Genomic DNA, 25,122 nt, shown 5'->3' on the forward strand with positions numbered 1-25,122 from the left:
AACGGATCCACGAGCGACAGCGACACGGACAGCGAGAGCCACTTCTCCCTCTTACTGCCCCAGGACTACCTGGGCCTGGCCGTCTTCTCCATGCTGTGCTGCTTCTGGCCCCTGGGCATCGCCGCTTTCTTCCTGTCTCAGAAGGTGAGAGGAGCCGGGATCTGCCCCGGCGGGGGGCAGATAGCGAACGCCAATCACAGGACAGCCTCGCTTTATGGCGGAATCTCTCCCGGTGCGCTGTACCGCGCATGAAAGAGATCTGGGGTTTGGGATAAGGGGTAGGAAGTATGGGGTATTAATAGGGAGTGGGGGAGGGGCTGGGTATGAATAGGGAGTGGGGGAGGGGCTGGGGTATGAATAGTAGAGTTGTTGCCCCCGGTCAGGGGGTAGGAGAGTTGGGGTAATACAGGGTCCAGTGGGATACCCCCCCGTCACTCACGTTGTTCCCGCTCTTACCCCCCGCAGACAAACAAAGCCTCGGCTCAAGGCGACTACCACGGGGCAAGTGTGGCTTCTAGACAGACCTTCCTGCTGGCCGTCCTCTCCATCTTCCTGGGGATCTGCACCTACATCGGGGCCGTGGTGGCCCTCATCTCCTACCTGTCCAACAGAGCCCCCACCTAACTTGCCGAGCCCTGCCTGCCGTGCCACCCGGGCTGCACATTAACACTGAGGGGGCAAATAAATCACCAGGGGCCAGACTGACTGGGGGGGCATTAAATCACCAGGGGCCAGACTGACTGGGGGGCATTAAATCACCAGGGGCCAGACTGACTGGGGGGGCATTAAATCACCGGGGGCCAGACTGACTGGGGGGGCATTAAATCACCGGGGGCCAGACCGACTGGGGGGGGCATTAAATCACCAGGGGCCAGACCGACTGTGGGGGGGGCATTAAATCACCAGGGGCCAGACAGACTGGGGGGGGTATTAAATCACCAGGGGCCAGACCGACTGGGGGGGGCATTAAATCACCAGGGGCCAGACCGACTGTGGGGGGGGCATTAAATCACCAGGGGCCAGACAGACTGGGGGGGTATTAAATCACCAGGGGCCAGACCGACTGGGGGGGGTATTAAATCACCAGGGGCCAGACCGACTGGGGGGGGTATTAAATCACCAGGGGCCAGACCGACTGGGGGGGGTATTAAATCACCAGGGGCCAGACCGACTGGGGGGGGGTATTAAATCACCAGGGGCCAGACTGACTGGGGGGGGCATTAAATCACCGGCAGGGGGGGGGGCAAAGGACCTCATCCAACCCAGACTATTTTACTTGTCTAGAACCCGGACCTAGAACCCTGCCCCCATGAACCCGGATCTAGAACCCGCCCCCCTTGGGTTCCACAGCAGCGGAGATTCTGTAAAGGTTCACTGATTTACCGGCAGGAAAGAAATGGCGGCTGAATTCGGGCCCCCCGAGGGCATGGGGGCCACACAACGCCTCCTCAGTGCCGGAATCAAACCACAGGACAGGTTCCAGAGTCTGCGCATTGAACTCTTTGCTGATGGGGTTGGTGTCAGCAATATATACCCCCACAGCCGGCCTCAGGGGGGGGCGGGGGGTTACAGGAGTACCTGATATTTCCTGGGTAAGGCTTACTGCCAAAGAATCAGGTGTCTTGGCACCTACTGTGCGCAAATAAATTCTGTCAGTTTCTTAAACGCCCCCCGGGGGCAGGAGGCACTTCCTCTGGGGTACTTTCAAGATGGGGTAAAACCCGAATCCAACGCTAGAGTTTTACTTTACTGAGAGGGTGGTAGGTAAGTGGAACAGCCTCCCAGCAGAGGTGGTAGAGGGTAATACAGTGAGGGGATTAAACATGCACGGGATAGACATACGGCCCCTGAATCTGAGACGAGGCGAGGGCCGGGGGGCTCTGGGTTTCTGTAAATTGAGGATAAAAGTTAAAATCTTCGGTTTTATTCGTAAAATAAGTGAATTTTCCGTTCACGCGGTGGTAGTCCGCAGCGCCCGCCCGGTGCCCGAGGTACTTTCCGTTACTGCACCGGATCAGACGCCAGGCAGAGGAGTTAATCGCGAGACTGATAATCCCCGCAGGTGGAGTTTTTAGCGTTTTGTGTAATTATGGTGACGGACGGATCATAACATTTACCGCCGGCGCATCCTCTGCATGCAAACATCGGCGAGCGAAACGAGCGTTTAACCCAAAAAACAAACAATTCCATTGGATTATTTTAGTTCTATTAATTCATTATTCTTTGTTGAATAATTATTAGATTTTTGTTAAATTATAATTGTTTATTTTTGTTATTTAATAATTATACCGGATTCCTTTCTGTTGAATTAATTCTAATTATTTTTTGTTGATTAAATTGTAATAATGATTTCGATTTTTTTTTAACAAATAAGTACTCTTAGAAGCAGCAGCTCCAGAGCTGCAGCCCGCGGGCGCGGAAAACGTCGGGGGAGGGGCAGATCGTATAGCGGATGTAAAGGGGCCGCACGCGGCCCCCGTGTGACCGTATAGCGGTGAGTAAACCCAAATCCTGCGAGGCTAGAAACGGGGAGAAAAAGAGGAATTCACACAGATTTCAGCAGAAATGATTTCAATAAACCGCGCGGGGTTTAGACGCACGGAATATTCCACCATCTCCCCGGGGGTCGCAGCGCGGGGCAGCTAATGTCTGCGATCCGGGGGTCAAACTGCTTCACATCCAATGAAGGAAGAATCTCGAAACGGATCCGGCTGCGGGGCAAAACGGCAAAAATCCAGACGGGTGTCAGAGAGATAAAACCCGACAGCCGCGCTCTGGGGATTATTCACTAAACGGCTAACCCTACCCCAATTACCCCGTCTCCTCCCCCCATACCCCCCCCCTCGGGTTTCGCTGCATAAAAACCGCAAGATGTTAAACGCCCGACGCCGGGGCAGAAGTCTGTATGAGATGACCCTCCTGCCCCTGCCCCCCCCTGCCCTTAGTTCTAATTAACAAACTGCAGATAATCCCTGATTACTGGATGAGATTTACCTGGATTAGGACAGTAAATACCGACCGGTGTCACCTGCCCCTCCCCCCGATGTCACCCCCCTGCCCCCCCCCCCGAACCCCAGAAAGTTACCCCCGGGAGGTGAATTGGTAATATTCTGACTGGAACCGAACAGCAATAAAGGTGACTGGGGACACCAGGAGGCAGATACCCCGAGACAAGCATTAATCAGTCACACTGGGGCACTGCAGTAGTAGGTACGCGGAGCTGTCTTCCAGCGCCTGATTTACACAGCAGTGTCATATAGTTGATATTGCTATAGCGCCACCATATTCCGCAGAGATGTACAATACGTGTCATCCGGCAATGTGTTATACCCCGCGGCGGGGCAAAGAGCCCTGAACCCCCACCCCGCCAGCGCAGCACAAGAGAGGCAATTAAGAAATAAAGAGTGCGATGATTATATTCCCCTGACAGGACGAAGTGTCAGCGAGGCGGGGAGAGGCGGGGGGGGGGGGGGGGGGTCGGCGGATGGGAGAGCGGCCGGGAGAGCAGAGAGGGGGCAGTAAGAGGAGGAGGAAGTTACAGACAGATCTGGGTCAGGACAAGAACAGCGCAGAGCAAAACAGCGGTGGGTGCATTTACTTATATATCGCCTGCAGACGCCGTGGCGCAGATATAATAGGGGCCAGTAAAACTCTGCAATAATATTAAAATTGGAATTATTTACACACATTGAGGTGCAGAAGGCCGGGCACCGGAGGGTTAACGCCCGAATACTCTGCCGACCGGCAGTGATTCATCTGCCCAGAAGGACGCGGCGCCTGCACAAGGTTACCGGCGGGATTAATGGGGGACGCGGCGTCATTTAGGTGCAGACAGTCCGACGACATGCGGCGACTGCATTAACGGAGGCGGGGCTCCGCCGGTGACATCATCCACGCCGCCGGTGACATAATACGAGCCGCCGGCGACATCATCCGAGCCGCTTGACGCCAAATAAAACGCCAAATCCCATTCATGTTTTTCATTTCTATAATTGTAATGGCAACATGAGCCTCAGCTGGGAAATGGATGTATGTTACAACTACCTGAGGGTGTGGATGCAAATGGAACAATAATGAGAAACCCAAATAGCCTTAATTATGTAAAAAATACAATAACGACAAAAAACATCCCAGAAATATCCGCCATCTACTTACAAAAAATACAAGAGGGCAGAGGGGGGGGGGTGTAGAGGAGGGCAGAGAGAGGGGGGGTGTAGAGGAGGGCAAAGAGAGGGGGGGTGTAGAGGAGGGCAGAGAGAGGGGGGGTGTAGAGGAGGGCAGAGAGAGGGGGGGTAGAGGAGGGCAGAGAGAAGGAGGGTGTACAGGAGGGCAGAGAGAGGGGGGGTGTAGAGGAGGGCAGAGAGAGGGGGGGGTACCGGAGGGCAGGGGGGGTACAGGGGCTTTGGGACGTCCCCTCAGGACTTGGAGTATCTCCTCCTGACGGAGTCTCTGTAGAAGCGGAAGATTTTCTGGGCTGCGATCTGAGCGGCCGCGATGCTCTGCTGGAACTGGAGAGAGAGGGAGAGACACGGTGAGCAGGAGAGAGCAGAGCCTAATGAGCAGGGAGAGAGAGCAGAGCCTAATGAGCAGGGAGAGAAAGCCCCCGGCTCCACTCCCCCCCACGCTGTCTTTACGAAGGGCCACAGGGAGCCGGAGCTATTTGTTCAATTTAAATGATTCTCTAAACATCGGTTTATTAAACCGTCTCCCCCTCAATCTGCCTCGGGGGCAATTAATAATCACACTGCAGAGAGAGCGCGTGAGAAGCGAGGCCGCCTCGCACGAGGGGCAACAACCAGGAACCCCCCGATAAACACAGAGGCAGCACGGATACCCCACTGCGGGGCGACAGACAGAAGCGAGATCTGGGGCACGGACTCTGTATTCAGCGGCTGAGAATGATTAGCACGGTCCGCGCGGCTGCCGGGGTATTTACGGACCCTCCCTGCCGGCTGAGAATCCCACTTAGTATTCAGCCCCAAACGTCAGAGCAGGAGGACAGTCTGACACGGGGAATAAAGTGAAGGAATAGCAGGAGGTCACGGGAGTCTCCATCTGGTGACAGACAGACACGATGACGGCCTTCAGCTGATACCCTTGCCAGGCTGTCCCCGAAACGAGGCAGGGAGTCGGCTCAGCTGAAAATCAATGGTGATCAGGGGCTCATTTTTAGACTGAATGGAAGGAGGTTTTACTTTACTGAGAGGGTGGTAGATAAGTGGAGCAGCCTCCCAGCAGAAGCGGTAGAGGGTAATACAGTGAGGATATTAAACATGCATGGGATAGACATACGGCTCCTGAATATAAGACGAGACCAACGACTGATTAAGGTTTGGGGGCCGATCACAGAAGGGGTTAATTCACACCGGTACCCTTCAGCCGAAAAAGGGTTAAAATAAGTCCACAACACAAAGGGTTAATGTATGTACCCATTATACGGCGCTACGGAATTTGATGGCGCCGCCTGTCCGGCAACGAGGGGTTAAATCTCCCGGCAGCCAATCCGCATTCATTCGATTGAATTTTTTCCTTAATTAATTAAAAGGCATTTGGCTGAATCCCGGCAGCTCTGAGCGGAGCCGTCCGCGAGGGCCGCAATGTGTCAGAACCCACACGGTCCTAGAGGTACACCATCTCCCCGACATTACTGCGCATAATGTATGTATAAATAAATCAGTGACCGGCCCCTGTATAATGTATAGATAAATCAGTGACCGGCCCCCTGTATAATGTATAGATAAATCAGTGACCGGCCCCCTGTATAGATAAATCAGTGACCGGCCCCCTGTATAATGTATAGATAAATCAGTGACCGGCCCCCTGTATAATGTATAGATAAATCAGTGACCGGCCCCTGTATAATGTATAGATAAATCAGTGACCGGCCCCCTGTATAATGTATAGATAAAGCGGCGAGGGGTTCTCTTACCTCGGCAGCAGAATATGCCCCGGTCGAGGAGACGGTTAACACTTTCTTTTCCAAACTCTCTATAGCAAAAGTCAGAACTGCCCGGCTCTCCTGTTAATAATAAACATTATAATTCTGTTACCACTTCTTCTGAGCGGCTGCTCCACGCATCCATTACACTTTCGCCTGATCATGGACTAACCTTCTGTTGCTTGGTGTTGGGATCCAGCGTTATTTGGCCGTCGGCATCGAGCGCACAAGTGACCCCGCAGAACAGAGCGCGCATGGGGAGCCCGGCATCCATCAGCCCCATGCAGGCAGCGTTCAGGCAGCAGGCCAGGAGCTGGGGGGGTTAAGGGTAATTGGTGGAGAAGAGGATACTACAATGGGGAACAACGGCAGAGAGGGGGTCTGGGGCAAAAAATGAAATGCAACAAAGGAGGGGGCAGGGAAAATCTGGGGGCAAAGAATGAAACAGCAGCAAGTGAACAGGGGCAGAGGGGGCAGGCTGCTGGGGCAGCGGGGTAGATACCATACACCAGGCTGGCCGGGGCATCTGCAGAGGGAGCGGAGGGAACGGTGCCGGATAACTGCTCCCCTGCTGCCATCTAGTGGCCGTTGGTGGGATGACAGGGCTCTGACAGCTAAGGATACGGATCCAGCGTCGTGAATGATCTGAAGCACGGCAGTGATGGAGGTTCTGGGGTGCAGACATCCCATAATAACCGACTCGCACGTCTCCCGGATCAGCTGCTCCCGACTCCTCTCCTGTACGGCTGAGGGGCAAAGAAAACGGCGTCAGCGGGACGGTTAAATAAATCAATGGAGCCCGACATTTACAACCCTCTGATACCCTGCAAACATTCTGAGCTCCAAGAAGAGGGGTATTGGGGAGAACTGAGAGGCACAGGGATTTAGGGACTGCCAAACTAAACGGGGCGCTTGGCAGACATGCTACCTCCAACCCCTTTACCAAACACAATGCCCCCCCCACTCACCTGGTAACCCCACCTTGGGTCTGAGGATGACCTCGATGGTGGATTTGTCGTGCAGCTCTCTGCTTACTTTAATCTCCGCCGGACCATAAACCCCCGCCAGGACCGACGTGTCCCCTGCGAGAGAAGAGAGCGCCGCGTGAATCCGAGAGCGCAGAGGAGTGAAAGCAGACGGTTTCCACATTTAAAAAGCCCCCTCTTCTCTCCTTTCCCTCTATCTCTTCTCTCTCCTCTGGTCTCTCTTCTCTCCTTTCCCTCTAACGACCACACGTGCTTTATACCCCAGGACACATCATTTCTACACTGTGCCGAGCAGCAGGTAAAGTGCTGCCCCCTGCAGGGGTATAACCGAGTAACCGGTTCCCTTCCAGATACTGTACGCTTTACCTGCCCCGGGAAACAGGTGTCCTGCAAAACACAGCCGATGCCGCCACCCAGGGGCAGACCCATTTGCGATATTCACCTGGTTATCTTTTTGCCCCAGGGTGGGTATTTAGTATATACCCTGCAGGAAACCCAATTATAATTTCACACAAAAGGGGTATTTACCCGGCAGGAATGTGTGATACAGACCCAGTTATTATTGTGAGCCAGGGGCAGTTATTTACCCTGCTGGGGTAGCAGACCCACCTGTGATATGCACCCTGGTGTTATTTTACTCCGCAGGAACATAGGAGAACTTTGTGTGATATTTGCCTGGTTATTCTGCCCCAAGGTGGCTATTTACCCCGGGGGAAGCTGGCAGACCCATGTGTGATAGATATATATATATATATATATATATATATATATATATACCCAGTTACTGTTTTGACCCACGTGCGATATATATACCCAGTTACTGCTTTGCCCCATGACGGGTATTTACCCTGCAGGAAGGTGGCAGACCCATGTTTGATATATTATATATACCCAGTTATTGTTTTGACCCATGTGTGATATATATACCCAGTTACTGTTTTGCCCCATGGTGGGTATTTACCCTGCAGGAAGGTGGCAGACCCATGTGTGATATATATACCCAGTTACTGTTTTGCCCCATGGTGGGTATTTACCCTGCAGGAAGGTGGCAGACCCATGTGTGATATATATACCCAGTTACTGTTTTGCCCCATGGCGGTTATTTACCCTGCAGGAAGGTGGCAGACCCATCAGGCCGGCTCAGTAAGCTCTGCTCACAGCCGATCTCTCTCAGCGCGGGCTCTGCCGACTCCATCCTCCTCTCCCCGGCGTGCGGGGAACTTCCGCTTCCGGGGACCACGGACAGAACTGCCCTTTTCGCTGCCTGCGCAAAAATATTGGAAGGGGGCCAGGGGCCCGGACACTGTGAGGGGAAGGAGGGAGGCTGCTTATGACGGAATATACCGGGCCTGAGGGGACAATGCCCCGGCAGACGGGGTCCTTAATGACAGACAGACAGGCGGGTCCGGGGCAGTCTGGAGAAAGATGGCGGCATTGAGAGCGCTGCTGCGGGTCCGGGGAGCGGGGGCCTGGAGAGCTGGGGGCCAGGTGAGTGTCAGGGGCTCCTGGGGCATTGGGGGGACCAGGTGAGTAACAGAGCTTACTGGGGTCTGGTGACCTGGAGGCCAGCTCAGTGTCAGGGGCACCTGAGGTATTTAGGGAGGGGGTCAGGACAGTGACAGGCCCCTGGGATATGGGGAGTTGGGGGTCAGGACAGTGACCCCTGGGATATGGGGAGTTGGGGGTCAGGACAGGGGCCCCTGGGATATGGGGAGTTGGGGGTCAGGACAGGGGCCCCTGGGATATGGGGAGTTGGGGGTCAGGACAGGGGCCCCTGGGATATGGGGAGTTGGGGGTCAGGACAGGGGCCCCTGGGATATGGGGAGTTGGGGGTCAGGACAGGGGCCCCTGGGATATGGGGAGTTGGGGGTCAGGACAGGGGCCCCTGGGATATGGGGAGTTGGGGGTCAGGACAGGGGCCCCTGGGATATGGGGAGTTGGGGGTCAGGACAGTGACAGGGGCCCTGTCGTATTGGGTAGTCTGGTGAATGAGAGGAGCCCCAGGACATGGACAGCTGGGGGCCCACCTGTGCTAACATACTGCCCCGATACACAGAGCCGGAGTATATAGATTACTATTATTTGTTGTATATAGCGCCATTAAATTCCTTATCGCTGTACAATGGGTTATATGCAGTGTACGGGGGTGGTGTATATGGCTGCGGTATACGGGGGGTTGTAAATGGCTGCGGTATACGGGGGGGTTGTATATGGCTGCGGTATACGGGGGGGTTGTATATGGCTGCGGTATACGGGGGGGTTGTATATGGCTGCGGTATACGGGGGGGTTGTATATGGCTGCGGTATACGGGGGGGTTGTATATGGCTGCGGTATACGGGGGGGTTGTATATGGCTGCGGTATACGGGGGGGTTGTATATGGCTGCGGTATACGGGGGGGGTTGTATATGGCTGCGGTATACGGGGGGGTTGTATATGGCTGCGGTATACGGGGGGGTTGTATGTGGCTGCGGTATACGGGGGGGGTTGTATATGGCTGCGGTATACGGGGGGGTTGTATATGGCTGCGGTATACGGGGGGGTGTATATGGCTGCGCTATACGGGGGGGTGTATATGGCTGCGCTATACGGGGGGGGTTGTATATGGCTGCGCTATACGGGGGGTTGTATATGGCTGCGCTATACGGGGGGTTGTATATGGCTGCGCTATACGGGGGGTTGTATATGGCTGCGCTATACGGGGGGGGGGAATATGGCTGCGCTATACGGGGGGGGGAATATGGCTGCGCTATACGGGAGGGGGGGTCTGTATGTTCATGTGTTGTCTGTATGTGATGTTTGTTCTGCTACCGTTTATTGTACAGAAGAAAAGATCACGAGTTCCTCGAGATGCCAGAAACGGCCCCAACCGACTAAGCGCAGCGCTCTGCCGGACTGATGTGATTTCTACGAGGGCTGAAGGGTTAATTTATCATAAAAACACATAATAAGGGAAACGATATTTATCTGAATGTCTTTAGTTGAAGATAACTTTTATTATTGGAAAACATGCAGCGTCCTCAGCGGTCTCTCCTTCAGATGAAAATAGCACAGAACCTGCTGGCAGATCGGCCCCCGGCGGCCCCCGTCTAGTCTGTAAAGCGTGAAACCTTAATCCGTCGTTGGTCTCGTCTTAAATTCAGGAGCCGTATGTCTATCCCATGCATGTTTAATATCCTCACTGTATTACCCTCTACCACTTCTACTGGAAGACTGTTCCACTTATCCACCACCCTCTCAGTAAAGTCGTAAAAGCAGTACATTCCTCAGGGAATAAGGACGTCTAATTGACTGTAAGCCTGCCGTGTCGCAGTATCTGGCTGTCACGTGTTGGCGAGAGGTGACATTGCTGCTTTGTATGATTTTCCCGGTCCGACGTGTAGGAAGATCTCGGAGAGGCTCGCCTGCAGGGCTGGCTTGTGATTGGCCCACATGTGAGGCGGGGCAGTAACACAGAGCATGCCGTGTGCATGTAACACATGGAGTCATGTTACATGGACTGACTGCAGCCCTCTGCAAGACAATAACAAGGAATGTTAGAATCATCCATCCGGGGCCCCTGGGCCTAAAGGGACCCCCGGCCTCTGTGTGCCCCCCCAGTGTGCCTATCATGATGCCGTTTATTTAACTCCTGCATTTATGCACTTAAGGCGACTGATATATTTTGTATATACAACAGAAGCAAGACGGTTATATGTGACGGAAGGGAGTTTAACTTTACTGGGAGGGTAGTAGATAAGTGGTACAGCCGCCCAGCAGAAGTGGTAGAGGGTAATACAGTGAGGGTGTTAAACATGCATAGGGTAGACATACGGCTCCTGAATCAAAGACGAGACCAACGAATGATTAAGGTTTGTGTCTTTACAGACTAGCCGGGGGCCGGATCTGCCGGCGTGTTAGAGATTTTCATTGTCATGTAAAGGAGAGACCTCTGAGGTCCTGAAAGCTAATGTGGCGATATATCCGTGTCTGGCGTCTCGAGGAACTCGTGATCTTTTCTTCTGTATAATAAACGGCAGCAGAACAAACATCGCATACAGAGAACACGCGAACATACAGACCCAGAGCCGTAGCCAGCTCATTTTGTGCTCGAGGCAAGAATGGAAAATTGTGCCCCCCCACCTATATATTTTTTTTTACAGTTTATTTTATTTACGCTACCCATAAACACGCATATACACATACACTGCCTTTACACACACACACATACACTGCCCTTACACACACATATACACACATACACATACACTGCCCTTACACATACACAAACACTGCCTTTACACACACACACTGCCTTTACACACACACATACACTGCCTTTACACACACACACATACACTGCCCTTACACACACATATACACACATACACATACACTGCCCTTACACATACACAAACACTGCCTTTACACACACACACTGCCTTTACACACACACATACACTGCCTTTACACATACACATACACTGCCCTTACACACGACTGCCCATAAACACACACATACACATACACTGCCCTTACACACACACATATACACACATACACACACACATACACTGCCCTTACACACACACATATATACACACACACATACACTGCCCTTACACACACACACATATACACATCGACTGCCCATAAACATACACATACACTGCCCTTACACACGACTGCCCATAAACATACACACACACATACACTGCCCTTACACATACACAAACACTGCCTTTACACACACACACTGCCTTTACACACACACATACACTGCCCTTACACACATACACACGACTGCCTATAAACACACACACACACTGCCCTTACAGACGTACCACCGGTGCAGTTTCCGGGGTAACATGGCAGCGCGTGACCCCTGACCGCCTGTTTGCCCCCCCCCGGCAGCTCGCCCGCCCGCAGAGTCAGTTCAGCTCCCTGGAGGAGAAGCCGCAGTTCCCGGGAGCGTCGGCCGAGTTTGTGGAGTCTCTGGAGTTCATCCAGCCCAACGTCATCTCCGGGATCCCCATCTACAGGGTGATGGACAGACAGGGGCAGATAATGAACCCCAGCGAAGACCCCAAGGTAAGACCCCAAACACTGGACGGTGGGGAGCACAGAGAGAGGGTGGAATAAACCGTCCGGCCCCCCGAGAGCCCGCAGCCGTATTACTAAACTGTGTGCTCTGCACGTAGATCCGCCCATACTGCATCCAGGCCCCACCCACTCTTTCCCTTGTATGGTGATTGGGTCTTGAGGCCCCACCCTCTTCGGCAGGCATAGTGGATGATCGCCAGATTGTAGGGGGCCACAAGCTTAACACCTGAGGGGGGTGCATAAAAAGTGATTCTGGTGTAGGTTTGAAAAGTGGCCTTATGACCATAGCAACCAATGGAATGGTGCAGTCCGCAGGGACATTTACTTGGTTGCTATGGTGATAAGACTAGGCACTTTAGTATCCCTTTTGATACAAAAACTCGAATGAATCGATTCTTGAGCCGTTTAATCAGTTTAACGGGATGCTCCAGCGTGGCAAACAGTCGGGGGGGGGTTGGGGGGGCAAATGATTATGGGGGGGATTCTGCAGAATTCCCCCATGGATTTGCAGCAGGGGCCACATGTAAGTGTAAAGGGGCCGCTCAGCTGTGGTGTGCACGAGTGGTTAATAGAGCTGGAGTGTCCCTCGAATCATTGGCCCCGGAAGCTGAACGAGGAGCCGAATCGTTTCTCCCCCCAGATCCCGAAAGAGAAGGTCCTGAAGTTCTACCAGACGATGACCCTGCTGAACACCATGGACCGGATCCTGTACGAGTCCCAGAGACAGGTGAGGGGCCTCCACGCTGGTGCCCGGTGGTGGGAGGGGCTTCCCCACTGGCACCTGGCGGTGGGAGGGGCTGACTCTGTCCCATATCTCCCTTCTGTCTGTTTCCCTGTGGTGGGAGGGGCTGACTCTGTGTCGCCCGGCAGTGGGAGGGGAGACTGCTGGTAGCTTTGGTTGTAAACGCCATGTTCCTGTCCAGGGCAGAATATCCTTCTATATGACTAACTACGGCGAGGAGGGGACCCACGTGGGCAGCGCGGCCGCCCTCGATGATTCTGACATGGTGTTTGGACAGTACAGGGAAGCGGGTGAGTGTTTCCTATCCACGCTCTTTGATTTTAAGAGGATCCGGGACGCTGTACTGACAATGTGTCCCGTTGTTTCCCAGGAGTCCTGATGTACCGGGGTTACCCCCTGGACTTGTTCATGGCGCAATGCTACGGCAACGCGCACGACCCCGGCAAAGGGCGGCAAATGCCGGTACATTACGGCAGCAAAGATCTGAACTTCGTAACCATCTCGTCCCCCCTGGCAACTCAGATTCCACAAGGTGAGTCCCCACTCCTGAATGCCATTGTGAGTGAGCAGGTGTGTGGCAGCCCAATGGGAGGAGTGTGTGCCCCCGCCCTCTTTACCTGCGGCATTTAATTGGTTGACGTCCTGTGTCTTTCCAGCCGTGGGAGCCGCCTATGCCTTCAAGCGAGGGACCGCGGACCGCGCCGTCATCTGTTATTTTGGGGAGGGAGCAGCCAGTGAGGGCGATGCCCACGCGGCCTTCAACTTCTCTGCCACCCTCGAGTGTCCAATCATCTTCTTCTGCAGAAACAACGGTTACGCCATCTCTACGCCCACGTCTGAGCAATACCGCGGGGACGGCATCGGTGAGTACTCCTAGGGCCACCGGGTACTAATGACAGCGACATGTTTAAAGTGCCGGTTTGCAGTAACCCTCCTGCGTGTCTCCTGCGCGTTTAGCTGCCCGTGGCCCCGGTTATGGCATCATGTCTATCAGGGTGGACGGTAACGACGTTTTCGCTGTATATAACGCCACGAAGGAAGCGCGGCGCAGAGCGGTGGCGGAGAATCAGCCGTTTCTCATTGAGGCCATGACCTACAGGTGAGTGGACGCTCTACCTCCGGCCAGGAGATGTTACTCAGACCCGGATTCTGTAGCGGCAATATAATTACTACAATGAACAGGGGAGGAATCATAACCCTCAGCCAGGAAGCCGTCTGATAATGCTCATCCTCTGGCTGAGGGTGATGGGAATCCTCATGCTGTATTTTTTTTGGGGTTCTGTAACCTTCATAGGATCGGACACCACAGTACGAGCGACGACAGCTCTGCCTACCGCTCCGTCGATGAGGTCAATTACTGGGACAAGCAGGACCACCCCATCTCCCGGCTGCGGCACTACATGCTGCACCAGGGCTGGTGGGACGAGGAGCAGGAGAAAATCTGGAGGAAGAAGTCCCGCAAGATGGTAAGCAGAAGTCTGTGCTGTGTGTGGCGGTGTCGTAGTGTGAGGCTGCTCTGCCGCGTGGTGTGGCAGTGTGAGGCTGCTCTGCCGCGTGGTGGTCTAGTGTGAGGCGGCGCATGTATGTTGGGAATGAGACACCTCTCTCTTTCTCTCTCTCACTCTCTCTCACTCTCTCCTCTCAGGTCATGGAGGCTTTTGAAGAGGCCGAACGGAAGAATAAGCCCAGGGTGGCGCACATGTTCTCGGACGTTTACTCGGAGACACCGCTGCTGCTCAGGAAGCAGGAGGAGTCGCTGCGGAAACACCTGAAAGTCTACGGGGAACATTACCCGCTGGACAGCTACGAGAAGTAACCCCCAACAGGGGCAACGACGGGACAGACGGACGCCCCGCTCCACGGATCTCCCTGTTACAGGCTCAGTGTGCGGCCCCCCAGCGCCGCGCGGCCCCACGAAGCAGTCTTTAACCCTTAAATCAATTTAATTATTTTGGATTTTGAACATCAAATTGATGGATTTTGGATCAGGAGGAGCAGATTTTGTTGTTTGTCGGAGCGGCCGCACATTACATGTAGATTGTAGCAGTTAATGCCCCAGGTGCCGGATCCCAGGGACCGGACCTGCCCTACGCACCGGGTGACAGGAAACCTGGGGGAGGGACTCCGGTCCTGCATTAACGCGCTTTTTGGTGAAGGAACATGAAATAAATGTTAATAAATACAATTCTTGTGCTTTTATTAGTCGGGGCTGCGGCACGCTCAGATTGTGAAGCCCTCGGCTCTAATAACGTTCCAGGACCGGCTCTGCGCATGTTTACTGCAAACACACAGAGATGCCTTCGGCCTTTAACCCCTTAAGAACACCTTTTTGTATCCTTCGTGACTGAGACTGTTTAACCATTTCTGCGCTGCGTTTGGGTTTCAGGACAAGAAGGGCTTTCTTTAGATAACATTACTGATTATTTACCAGAAAATATAAAATATGGAGAAAAATGTAGGAAAAAATTATTTTCTGATTTACAAATACTCAGTGTTTTTATATTTTTACGGTTTTTTTTGTAGTTGTATTTTCTATTTTAAAACCCTTTTTTTAAAAGAATCTGGGCATTTTGCCCCCATGTGCTATTTGGGACATCTTTGAAGGCGGCCAATGCAATTTACCCCATCAAACCAACTACACACTCCGGGGTATTTCAAATGCTGGTACTTTAACCCTTTCCATGCACCACCCTTTGACAAACTTTATGGTAGTCATTTTTTCCCCCTCACACGTTTTATTTTAGGGATGAATTTACCGCTCCTGGTACTCCGGGTTCCTGGGAGGTAAAAGGGCCACAATTCTTTGACGTTCGTCAGTCTGTGCCCCTGTATCTGGGCCGTCTTTGAACCGGCCTATAAGCTAAACCTGGTCGTGTCAGATAATTTAGCGAAAGTTACAGAAACATCTCCACGCCGAAAGAAAATTCCATTATATATTCGCAATCCCACCAATTACATCATTCTACACAACTGCTTTCGCGTTACAGCATAACGGGGTCGTGTGGACGGGGGGGACGAGGGGTCAGGTGTAACGGAGGCTTCCGGTGCTCCAGCGGCCAGCCGAGTCTGTTAACATTTACCTCATCGCGCTCCGTAATGCAGGTTTCGGAGGCGCCGGATGTGGAGCTCGTGCTGCCGGCGGGGAGCAGTTTTTTTGGGGGGGGGACGTTATTTGCTTTTCGGTAAAAGCTGCGATTTTGTCCTTTGGCTTTCTGGGTTAATTTGGTCATTTTTAAGCCACTTAGAGCATCAACGAGCCAAGTGCCTTCACTGCCGGCACGCGCATGCTCAGTAGTTGCGGTCTCTGTATGCAGAATGGGGTCCGGCGTCAGCCTGGTGAGGGGGAAGCATGCAGGGATAGCAGAGGCTTGCGGTATTAGGTCAGCGGACCCATCGCCCACCCACCCTCAGCATTGAGCCACGTTGTCCGTCAGTTGCCCCCACATCTTCAGGATCTCCTGCGGGGATTTCCGGTGCACCAGGAGCAGTCTCTGTTTGGGGCACTTTAATACTTCCCGCCCCCCCGGGGTCTCGAACGTCCGAAAGCGCGGGTTCCCGACAGGCCTCACCCCCAAGGCCATGAAGCACATTCCTGCGTAAACGTCGTCAATCGGAAAAGGAGCCACAAACTGGGACACCAAATACAGCCACGGGACAAGGATCCCGGAAAAGACGTACCCCCCTCCGCCGGCGTACGGGGGGTACGAGCCCACGTAGTAAGACGGGGGGATGTAGTATTTGCTCCTGGGGTCCCTGTAGGGGTTGGCGGCCATTACCACGTCTCCCATATACAGAGCGGGGGGTTTCTGCCCGGTCATGGAAGACAACTGGCGCACTACGTCGGGGGTCCGTACAAAGACGTCGTCGTCCCCTTTGAGGATGTATGCGGCCCCCGGACACCGTGCTCTCGCCCACCCCAGGAACATCTGGTCTTTCACTGTCAGGTTGAAGAACGTGTCCATGAAGTCCCACTGCAGCAGGTCGTGGAAGCGGCCGTTCTCGTACGACAGAAGGGGCGAGAGGTCCGGCCCCGGAGCGACCCCCAGAAGAAAGACGAGCCGCACAGGACGCCCGCCGTAGTCCCTCTCGCTCCCCCAGCTGTTCCGCACGGCCTGGCGCTGGGCGAAGTTCTGCGGGGAGGACTTGATGGCCAGGAGAAGAAAAGTCTTGTTGGGAGAACATTTGCTGGGCTGGTCGATGAGCGTCGGGTGGTTCCTGCACCCCCCGTGCAGCAGAAAGTGCTGCAGCGCATGCGGATAGGCAGCCAAGTCTTTAATGCTGTCCTTATCGCTACTACAAGTCCACGCCGTTAACCCCTTAGAGTCCAACAGCTGCAGCTCTTTGCGGTTCCAAAGGGCGTCCGACTCGACCACCGTCTTCCGCAGTCTCTGTGCCAGGCTGTGGAGTTTGGCCGTCGACCGGTTGTCTTGGCCTTGAATGGCTTCCAGCTCGGCCACCAGGTTCCCGGGCGAGTGGCTGGCGGCAGGCTGCCGGTCCGCGTCGAAGGGAAACGTATACGTCATGTCTATGTAAATCTTGAGGGCGACGAGCGCCAGAAGGGCGCAGGTGGAGACGGTGAGCTTCCTGAATCCCACCATGGCCCTTGGCTGTGGACGGAGAGGAAACACAAAGGGTTAAATTCCCTAAAATATCCCTGGATCCGCGAAGGCGATGAAACGTCCCGCTATCCGGCCAGTTAGTCTTCGATGAATGAAAGGTTGTGCGTTTGCGGAAGATAAATTACATTCCTACATGAAGATTTACCCAAAACATCCAAAACTTTTCATTAAACCAACTATTTTTTATCAATTAAACTTGATTCAAAATCAAACTTTTCCTTACTGTTAATGTAGCTATTTTAGTAAATGCTGTTAAATGGCCCGATCGCCATGACTACAGCTCCGCGGTGCCCCAACGAGAAGAAACACAGAAACGCGACACAGGAATTCTGATCTCACCGACTCTACTTCCTCCCCGATGACAAAATAAAATCAGTTTTTTTGGTGACATCATAGCAGATCCATCCAAATCAATAATGCATGTGATTCAATGCGTATTATCATTAATGAGCTCTTTACTGAGAGGGTGGTAGATAAGTGGAGCAGCCTCCCAGCAGAACCTGTCATATGCCCAAAAACTCACGCGTTACCCGTCGCCCCAAATTACCCCTTCATACCATCCAATACAAAGCTGGGAATCCCCTGGGGGGACTATAACCCCCCCTCATTATTAAATACCCTCGGACCCCCCACCGGCAGAACCCGTCATATGCCCAAAAACTCACGCGTTACCCGTCACCCCGAATTACCCCAAACCCCTCCGATACCTGAAATCCCACCAAACGCCCCCGATACCTGAAATCCCACCAAACGCCCCCGATACTTGAAATCCCACTGAACCCCCCAATACCTGAAATCCCACCGAACCCCCCGATACCTGAAATCCCACCGACCCCCCCGATACCTGAAATCCCACCGAACCCCCCGATACCTGAAATCCCACCGAACCCCCCGATACCTGAAATCCCACCAAACCCTCCCCCCGGCTACCTGAAATCCCACCGACCCCCCCGATACCTGAAATCCCACCGAACCCCCGATACCTGAAATCCCACCGAACCCCCCGATACCTGAAATCCCACCAAACCCCCCCGATACCTGAAATCCCACCGACCCCCCCGATACCTGAAATCTCACCGACCCCCCAGATACCTGAAATCCCACGACCCCCCCGATAACTGAAATCCCACCGAACCCCCCGATACCTGAAATCCCACCGAACCCTCCCCCCCGGCTACCTGAAATCCCACCGACCCCCCCGATACCTGAAATCCCACCGAACCCCCGATACCTGAAATCCCACCGACCCCCCCGATACCTGAAATCCCACGACCCCCCCGATACCTGAAATCCCACCGAACCCCCCGATACCTGAAATCCCACCGACCCCCCCGATACCTGAAATCCCACCGAACCCTCCCCCCCGGCTACCTGAAACCCCTTCACACAGTCCGTCCTCCGCCCTGATGCCCAATAAAAACACGGGAATCCCTTAAACCCACCCAGGAATCCCCCCTCATCCCAAAAACATCCAATCCAAAAATGGGAATCCCCTCACCGCGCAGGGAACCTGGACAGATATCTCCAGCATCTATTCTGTGCTCTCCCGACAGCCACTCCCTGCCGGAGCCTCCCTCCCCGTCAGACACATCGGCCTCCCTTCCTCCATCTCCTCAGAATAAAAGCCTCCGTGAGGAGACGGGGGGGGGGGGGGGTCTCAGCGTAAATAATTCAGTGGCCCTAAGCCTTGCGTGGAGGAGCCAAGAAGATCCGGCCCTCCTGCAGGCATTCTGGACGGGGAGGGAATATCCCTTCGAGGAGTGCGGCCCCCCAAAGAAAGGAAGAAGGGGCTCGGGTGTCCACCGAGGAGCCGCTGGTCCTCGAAGCTTCAATAAAAGAAAGGGATGCGGACGATGCCCCTGGGTACCCCAAATACCCCCAGAGCGGAGGAAGGGGGAGCCGCCTGTGGACTACAATTCCTATGATGCTGGGACGTCAGCGCATTCAGGGGATTGTGTCAAAAGGGGGATTCTGGTGCAAAATGGTGAACGTGAAGCAATCGCCATGGATACCGATGGAAGGAAACCCCATTATTCATGAAATTTGCATATTAATGCCCCCCGCACGCCACGCGTGCTCCGTGATTTCCCGCATTTGGATTGTTTTGGTAACTTTGTTCCGCGAGGAGGAGCCCCGCGTGGCCCCCAGCACCATGTCTGTCCGCTTCCTGATCGCGGGGGGAACAGGCAAAACACAGAGGGTTAAAATCCGAGCAGTTCAAACTAACATTCTGTTGGTTGCTATGGAGACAGCACCATATTTAGCACTCTGCCCTGGGGGTTTTGTGGCTGGCATAAAGAAGAGAGATATTTTCCTATCGATAAAGCATTTAGAGCGCTAAACACAGGCAGTTTGCATGCGCACCCCGAGGGGCATTAAGGGGGCTGATGCCCCAAGTATTTCGTTTGCCGGCTCACTAATTACGTAGCGCAGATTGTGCTACGGGAGTCATATGGAGCCCCCTCTTCTGTGGGCGTGGCTTCATGTAGGGGCAGGACCACCCCCAGACAGCCTATAGTGGGAGATAACTGGGCGGGGAGTAGGCGCACCATGCGCAGGACAGTGGGCGTGGCCACACAAAACCACCCCCTGCCCACAGAAGGGAGAAACTGACCCAGTGTTCCCAGGAACGGTCATTAACATTAACCCCTTCAGCACCCCATCAATCACTGCCGCCATACATTAACCCCTTCAATCACTGCCGCCATACATTAACCCCTTCAATCACTGCCGCCATACATTAACCCCTTCAATCACTGCCACCATACATTAACCCCTTCAATCACTGCCGCCATACATTAACCCCTTCAATCACTGCCGCCATACATTAACCCCTTCAATCACTGCCACCATACATTAACCCCTTCAGTGCTCCAAAGCCATTTTTTTTCAGGACACTTTTTGAAACCATAAAAATGAATCGATGACAGGATCACCGTATACAGCGTTTATGATCTAGAGGCCACGTCCGTCCCCTACACGTTACCCTACAGTGTATATGTAAGACTACGGCGTAAGACATTTGGGATTCAGGGTAAGGGGGTCATTATTATTTTTTACTTGATTGGGAAAAAGGATGCCAGGGCATTTATTTTATTAAATATATTATATCTTGTGTGATACGGATCCATTTGGGGCGGCAGTGATGTCACGGCGAGATCAGGGATTTTGCGTTATTTCACGTGGCCTCGCCTTGCCAATCGCGATGTGTACGATCACCCAGCAGGTGGAGCACTCAGATCCCAGCAGGGTCTCCAGCGAGGGTCCGGTGGGGGTCCACACTGAGCGTCCGGCGGGGGCCGGCATCTTCATCAGACAGCCCTACATCTCTGCGTCGCGTATAACAACGTCCCAAGGGGCACCCTGCTTCAGCTCTTATGGATGATTGGCTACATCTAAAGGGGAGTGAACGGGTTAATGGGGGGTGAACGGGTTAAAGGGGAGTGAACGGGTTAAAGGGGACCCCCAGCACATCTTATCCCCAATATCAGATTAGAAATAAATATTTTTTCTGCTTCCTTTTTTACCCCACTTGTAGTTTTTGCCCCATATGTTTTCAGCCCTTTGTATGATTTCTCATTATCTGAGCCCCGATCTTCTAAACACCGCGAACCTCATCAAACTGCTTGAAACAATAGAATGACTCAGTCTTAATCCTCATGTCAGACTCTGATTAATGAAAGTCTACAGAGGAACGGACTTCATTAGCATCGCCATAAAGCATCAGCTCAGTGCGGTGTTTGAGCCGGGAAAGTCACCCAAAATATCACATGACTGACAGCGACGGCGGCTCCAGATCTGCAGATAAAGGGGGGTTATTGGGACAAAATGAGGGAAAAAAACAGTTTTTGCTAATTACTGTATTGTTATTGGGTTATTACTGTATACAGCACCAGGGGGAGGGGGTATATTACTGTATACAGCACCGGGGGGAGGGGGTATATTACTGTATACAGCGCCAGGGGAGGGGGTATGTTACTGTATACAGCGCCAGGGGGAGGGGGTATATTACTGTATACAGCGCCGGGGGGGGTGGGTATGTTACTGTATACATCGCCGGAGGAGGGGGTATGTTACTGTATACAGCGCCAGGGGGAGGGGGTATATTACTGTATACAGCGCCGGGGGGAGGGGGTATGTTACTTTATACGGTGCTGGGGGGAGGGGGTATATTACTGTATACATCGCCGGGGGGAGGGGGTATATTACTGTATACATCGCCGGGGGGAGGGGGTATGTTACTGTATACAGCGCCGGGGGAGGGGGCATGTTACTGTATACGGTGCTGGGGGGGAGGGGGTATATTACTGTATACAGCGCCGGGGGAGGGGGCATGTTACTGTATACGGTGCTGGGGGGGAGGGGGTATATTACGGTATACAGCGCCGGGGGTATATTACTGTATACAGCGCCGGGGGGGGGTATATTATGGTATACAGCGCCGGGGGTATATTACTGTATACAGTGTAGGGGTAACTGTCGCTCCCTTCAAGTAAGCACAGGGGTCGCTCTCTAATGTCCATACTTTTTATTGATTTATATATATAGCGCCATCATATGCTGCAGCGCAGTACAATGTGTGTGTAAAATGCCGTGCACGGCCTACGAGGAGCTGAGAGAAGCTTTGTGCCACGTGTAACGGGAAGCCCCGGGCCGCGCAGGCTGCCCACTCCGTGCCACATGTAACGGCAAGCCCCGGGCCGCGCAGGCTACCGTCTCCGTGCCACGCATAACCCCGGGCCGCGCAGGCTGCCCCCTCCGTGCCACGCAAGAATCCGGTAAACGTGGTTCTCCCTCTGGATCCGGATCTCAGTCACTGCTGACAGGCGGCTCCTTTCAGGGACAGCCAGGCAAGGGTTGCAGGCTTCATTGCATATGGACACGGAGATTGAGCCACGCCCAGTCACATGACCTGCCACCTTCTGTCATATCAGGCCCAGGAGCCAATAGGAACCCCCCACCCCCTGGCAGCACGGTATAGACTGAATGCACGGCTGGCAGGTAATCGATCGGCAGGTGGGGGGAGAAACATACGGGGGCAATAAGCAGAGCGGCCAACGAGCCCCATCCGGTCCATGCGCGGCCACAAAGCCACGTGAGAAGCTGCCACCCATGAGACGGCGCGGCCCCCTCCGGATCCGGCCACTGATGGGAGTCACCGGCCACGTCCCGAGGAGTCCAGTCCGTCATGTAGCCGCACACTCGGCTGCCACTGAGTATCCACTTGCCAGAACGTGGCCTTTCCAGAGCGGTCGCCAGAAATGAAGACGCACCGCGGCTTCCCGCACAATATCCACCTAATAAGATGAAATGCAGGACGGTGAGACGTGGAACCGGCAGACGCGCGGGACGGGAACCGGCACAGGGGCCCCCGCTCAACGATCACTCAGCGGCAGCCACGCTTCTGGCTCCGCTCGTGGCTCGAACAGAAAAGCGCAAACACAGGCAGTAGCGCATTTTGCGTCTGACCACAAACCCTTTATTTGCCGACTCACCTGTTCAGAGGCACGTGGCCGGCGCGCCGGCTTCTTCCTCCCCGATGCTTTGGAAATAATCCATGCCGATGATGTCACAGCGCGGGAGCGCCTCCTCCAGGAGAATCCGCATTAACCCTTTATTCTGCACAGCGGGAAGGTCAGACACGTCCAGATACCGGAGTCTCCTGGATGGGGGGGGAGGAAGAGACATGTGCCGGTGAATGCGGGGAGAGCTGCGCGCAGCGCCGGGGAAGGTGGGGGTAGAGCCGCGCAGAGTGCCAAGCACACCGCCATACCCCTGTAACGCACTCACTGTAAATGGTGCAGGGTGCTCAGGCCCCTCTCGGTCACTCGGGGACAGCCGGCCACCGACAGAACCTCCAAGGAATCTTTAAAGACGTGCAAACGACTCAAAGCCCAATCATCCAGATGGGGGCAGCCACGGAGGTGCAGCTCCCGGAGCTCGGCTACTGGAACTGGAGAAGAGCAGGATCAGGGGCCGGCAATCTGCGCGACCCGCCACCCCCCGGTCTCGTCTTATGTCTATCCCATGCACGGTTAATCCCCTCACTGTATATCCCTCTACCACTTCTGCTGGGAGGCTGTTCCACTTATCTACCACCCCCTCAGCAAAGCGCCACGTTCCCCCGGGTGACAGACGCTCCTCTCACCTATATTGTCCAGGCCTCTATAGGTGATCGGGGAACGGCTGAGGTCCACGCATTCCACCGGCACGTTTCGGTTCTGTAGGAAGTCCCAGCTGAACCGCCCCTTACGATCCGGCCGCAGCCAATCGGAGTGACCCTGAAACCTGAGAGCGAGAAGCGATTGGCTCGTTCCGGATAAAGGAACGTGAGTGTCGGTTTACGGTAAAAAAAGCTCAATATTGGAACATAATTGTGAAGAAAACCCGGAACCGGATAGAAGCCGGAGGGGGGGCAGGGGGTGAGAGGTTTATTATTTACCCCGCGCCGCCCCTCCCCCCGTGCTACGGATCCGTGGGGCACGTACCTCACTGCACCGCCCTGTGACAGCGTGTAGTATGCGGCCGCCACGTGCCGCCCGTACAGCCTCTCGGTGTAAGCGTAATGCCTGGGGGGGAGGCGACATTCGGTTACATTCGGTACATGTTACATGTGTAAGCGACACGCGTTATATGTCATGCTATGTAATGTAAAAGCTCTACCCAGCCTTCCACGGGACGATTCCATGGGATGCGGCGAACACGGCTGCGCTGATCAAACAACACGGTCCATCGGCACGCATGTACACAGAATGCAAGGGACACTGTATCTGCACGTATGCACACAGTATGTAACTGGTATGTAACACGCGGTGTGTATGCGAGGGACGCGGCGTGTATGCGAGGGACGCGGCGTGTATGCGAGGGACGCGGCGTGTATGCGAGGGACGCGGCGTGTATGCGAGGGACGCGGCGTGTATGCGAGGGACGCGGCGTGTATGCGAGGGACGCGGCGTGTATGCGAGGGACGCGGCGTGTATGTAACGGACGCGGCGTGTATGCGAGGGGCGCGGTGTGTATGTGACGGACGCGGTGTGTATGTAACGGACGCGGTGTGTATGCGAGGGGCGCGGTGTGTATGTGACGGACGCGGTGTGTATGTAGCGGACGCGGCGTGTATGTAACGGACGCGGCGTGTATGTAGCGGACGCGGCGTGTATGTAACGGACGCGGCGTGTATGTAACGGACGCGGTATGTATGTAGCGGACGCGGCGTGTATGTAACGGACGCGGCGTGTATGTAACGGACGCGGCGTGTATGTAACGGACGCGGCGTGTATGTAACGGACGCGGCGTGTATGCGAGGGGCGCGGCGTGTATGTAACGGACGCGGTGTGTATGTAACGGACGCGGCGTGTATGTAACGGACGCGGCGTGTATGTAGCGGACGCGGCGTGTATGTAACGGACGCGGCGTGTATGTAGCGGACGCGGCGTGTATGTAGCGGACGCGGCGTGTATGTAGCGGACGCGGCGTGTATGTAACGGACGCGGCGTGTATGTAACGGACGCGGCGTGTATGCGAGGGACGCGGTGTGTATGTAGCGGACGCGGTGTGTATGTAGCGGACGCGGTGTGTATGTAGCGGACGCGGCGTGTATGTGACGGACGCGGCGTGTATGTAACGGACGCGGTATGTATGTAGCGGACGCGGTGTGTATGTAGCGGACGCGGTATGTATGTAGCGGACGCGGTGTGTATGTAGCGGACGCGGCGTGTATGTAGCGGACGCGGCGTGTATGTAGCGGACGCGGCGT

At 54.4% G+C, this 25,122-nt stretch overlaps 4 protein-coding genes across 4 annotated transcripts in view; 2 read left to right on the forward strand and 2 right to left on the reverse strand.

The window, feature by feature from the left end:
- Positions 1 to 624, forward strand: part of LOC149274105 (transmembrane protein 91-like) — a 2,166-nt gene extending 1,542 nt beyond the window's left edge. The window contains exons 2-3 of the mRNA XM_089505837.1: positions 1 to 144; positions 466 to 624. Coding sequence (XP_089361963.1) covers positions 1 to 144; positions 466 to 624 — 303 coding nt within the window. The remainder of the gene's footprint in view (positions 145 to 465) is intronic.
- Positions 625 to 4,415: 3,791 nt separating this feature from the next.
- LOC149274106 (exosome complex component RRP46-like) lies at positions 4,416 to 10,384 on the reverse strand. The gene is made up of 8 exons (XM_089505838.1): positions 10,301 to 10,384; positions 8,269 to 8,550; positions 8,032 to 8,227; positions 6,907 to 7,020; positions 6,563 to 6,684; positions 6,111 to 6,251; positions 5,930 to 6,019; positions 4,416 to 4,508 (listed from the first exon to the last, which is right to left on the reverse strand). Exons 1-8 carry the CDS (start codon positions 10,382 to 10,384, stop codon positions 4,416 to 4,418), a joined length of 1,122 nt encoding a protein of 373 aa, XP_089361964.1.
- Positions 10,385 to 10,765: 381 nt separating this feature from the next.
- On the forward strand, positions 10,766 to 14,563 carry LOC149274107 (2-oxoisovalerate dehydrogenase subunit alpha, mitochondrial-like). The gene is made up of 9 exons (XM_089505839.1): positions 10,766 to 10,774; positions 11,817 to 11,993; positions 12,646 to 12,732; positions 12,929 to 13,037; positions 13,118 to 13,279; positions 13,404 to 13,610; positions 13,705 to 13,846; positions 14,042 to 14,213; positions 14,393 to 14,563. The coding sequence occupies exons 1-9, from the start codon at positions 10,766 to 10,768 to the stop codon at positions 14,561 to 14,563; spliced, it is 1,236 nt and encodes a 411-aa protein (XP_089361965.1).
- A 1,591-nt stretch (positions 14,564 to 16,154) lies between these two features.
- On the reverse strand, positions 16,155 to 17,345 carry LOC149274108 (N-acetyllactosaminide beta-1,3-N-acetylglucosaminyltransferase 2-like). Its single transcript, XM_089505840.1, has one exon. The coding sequence runs from the start codon at positions 17,343 to 17,345 to the stop codon at positions 16,155 to 16,157; it is 1,191 nt and encodes a 396-aa protein (XP_089361966.1).
- Positions 17,346 to 25,122: the final 7,777 nt, after the last annotated feature.

This window comes from Sceloporus occidentalis, unplaced genomic scaffold, assembly GCF_023333645.1.
Source record: "Sceloporus occidentalis isolate IW3139 unplaced genomic scaffold, rSceOcc1.0.p SCAF_347, whole genome shotgun sequence".
In the NCBI taxonomy this organism is placed as follows: Eukaryota; Metazoa; Chordata; class Lepidosauria; order Squamata; family Phrynosomatidae; genus Sceloporus; species Sceloporus occidentalis.

Bases quoted from the DNA above. Each gene is read 5' to 3' on its own strand.
- LOC149274106 (XM_089505838.1), bottom strand. From the start codon at position 10,384: ATGCTCTGTGTTACTGCCCCGCCTCACATGTGGGCCAATCACAAGCCA. The intron at 6,252-6,562 runs GTATCCTTAGCT...TAACCCCCCCAG, and splicing joins TCATTCACGACGCTGGATCC to CTCCTGGCCTGCTGCCTGAA. The intron at 4,509-5,929 runs GTAAGAGAACCC...CTCTCTCTCCAG, and splicing joins GGGCATATTCTGCTGCCGAG to TTCCAGCAGAGCATCGCGGC.
- LOC149274107 (XM_089505839.1), top strand. The intron at 13,611-13,704 runs GTGAGTACTCCT...CTGCGCGTTTAG, and splicing joins ATACCGCGGGGACGGCATCG to CTGCCCGTGGCCCCGGTTAT. The intron at 13,847-14,041 runs GTGAGTGGACGC...TAACCTTCATAG, and splicing joins ATTGAGGCCATGACCTACAG to GATCGGACACCACAGTACGA.
- LOC149274108 (XM_089505840.1), bottom strand. From the start codon at position 17,345: ATGGTGGGATTCAGGAAGCTCACCGTCTCCACCTGCGCCCTTCTGGCG.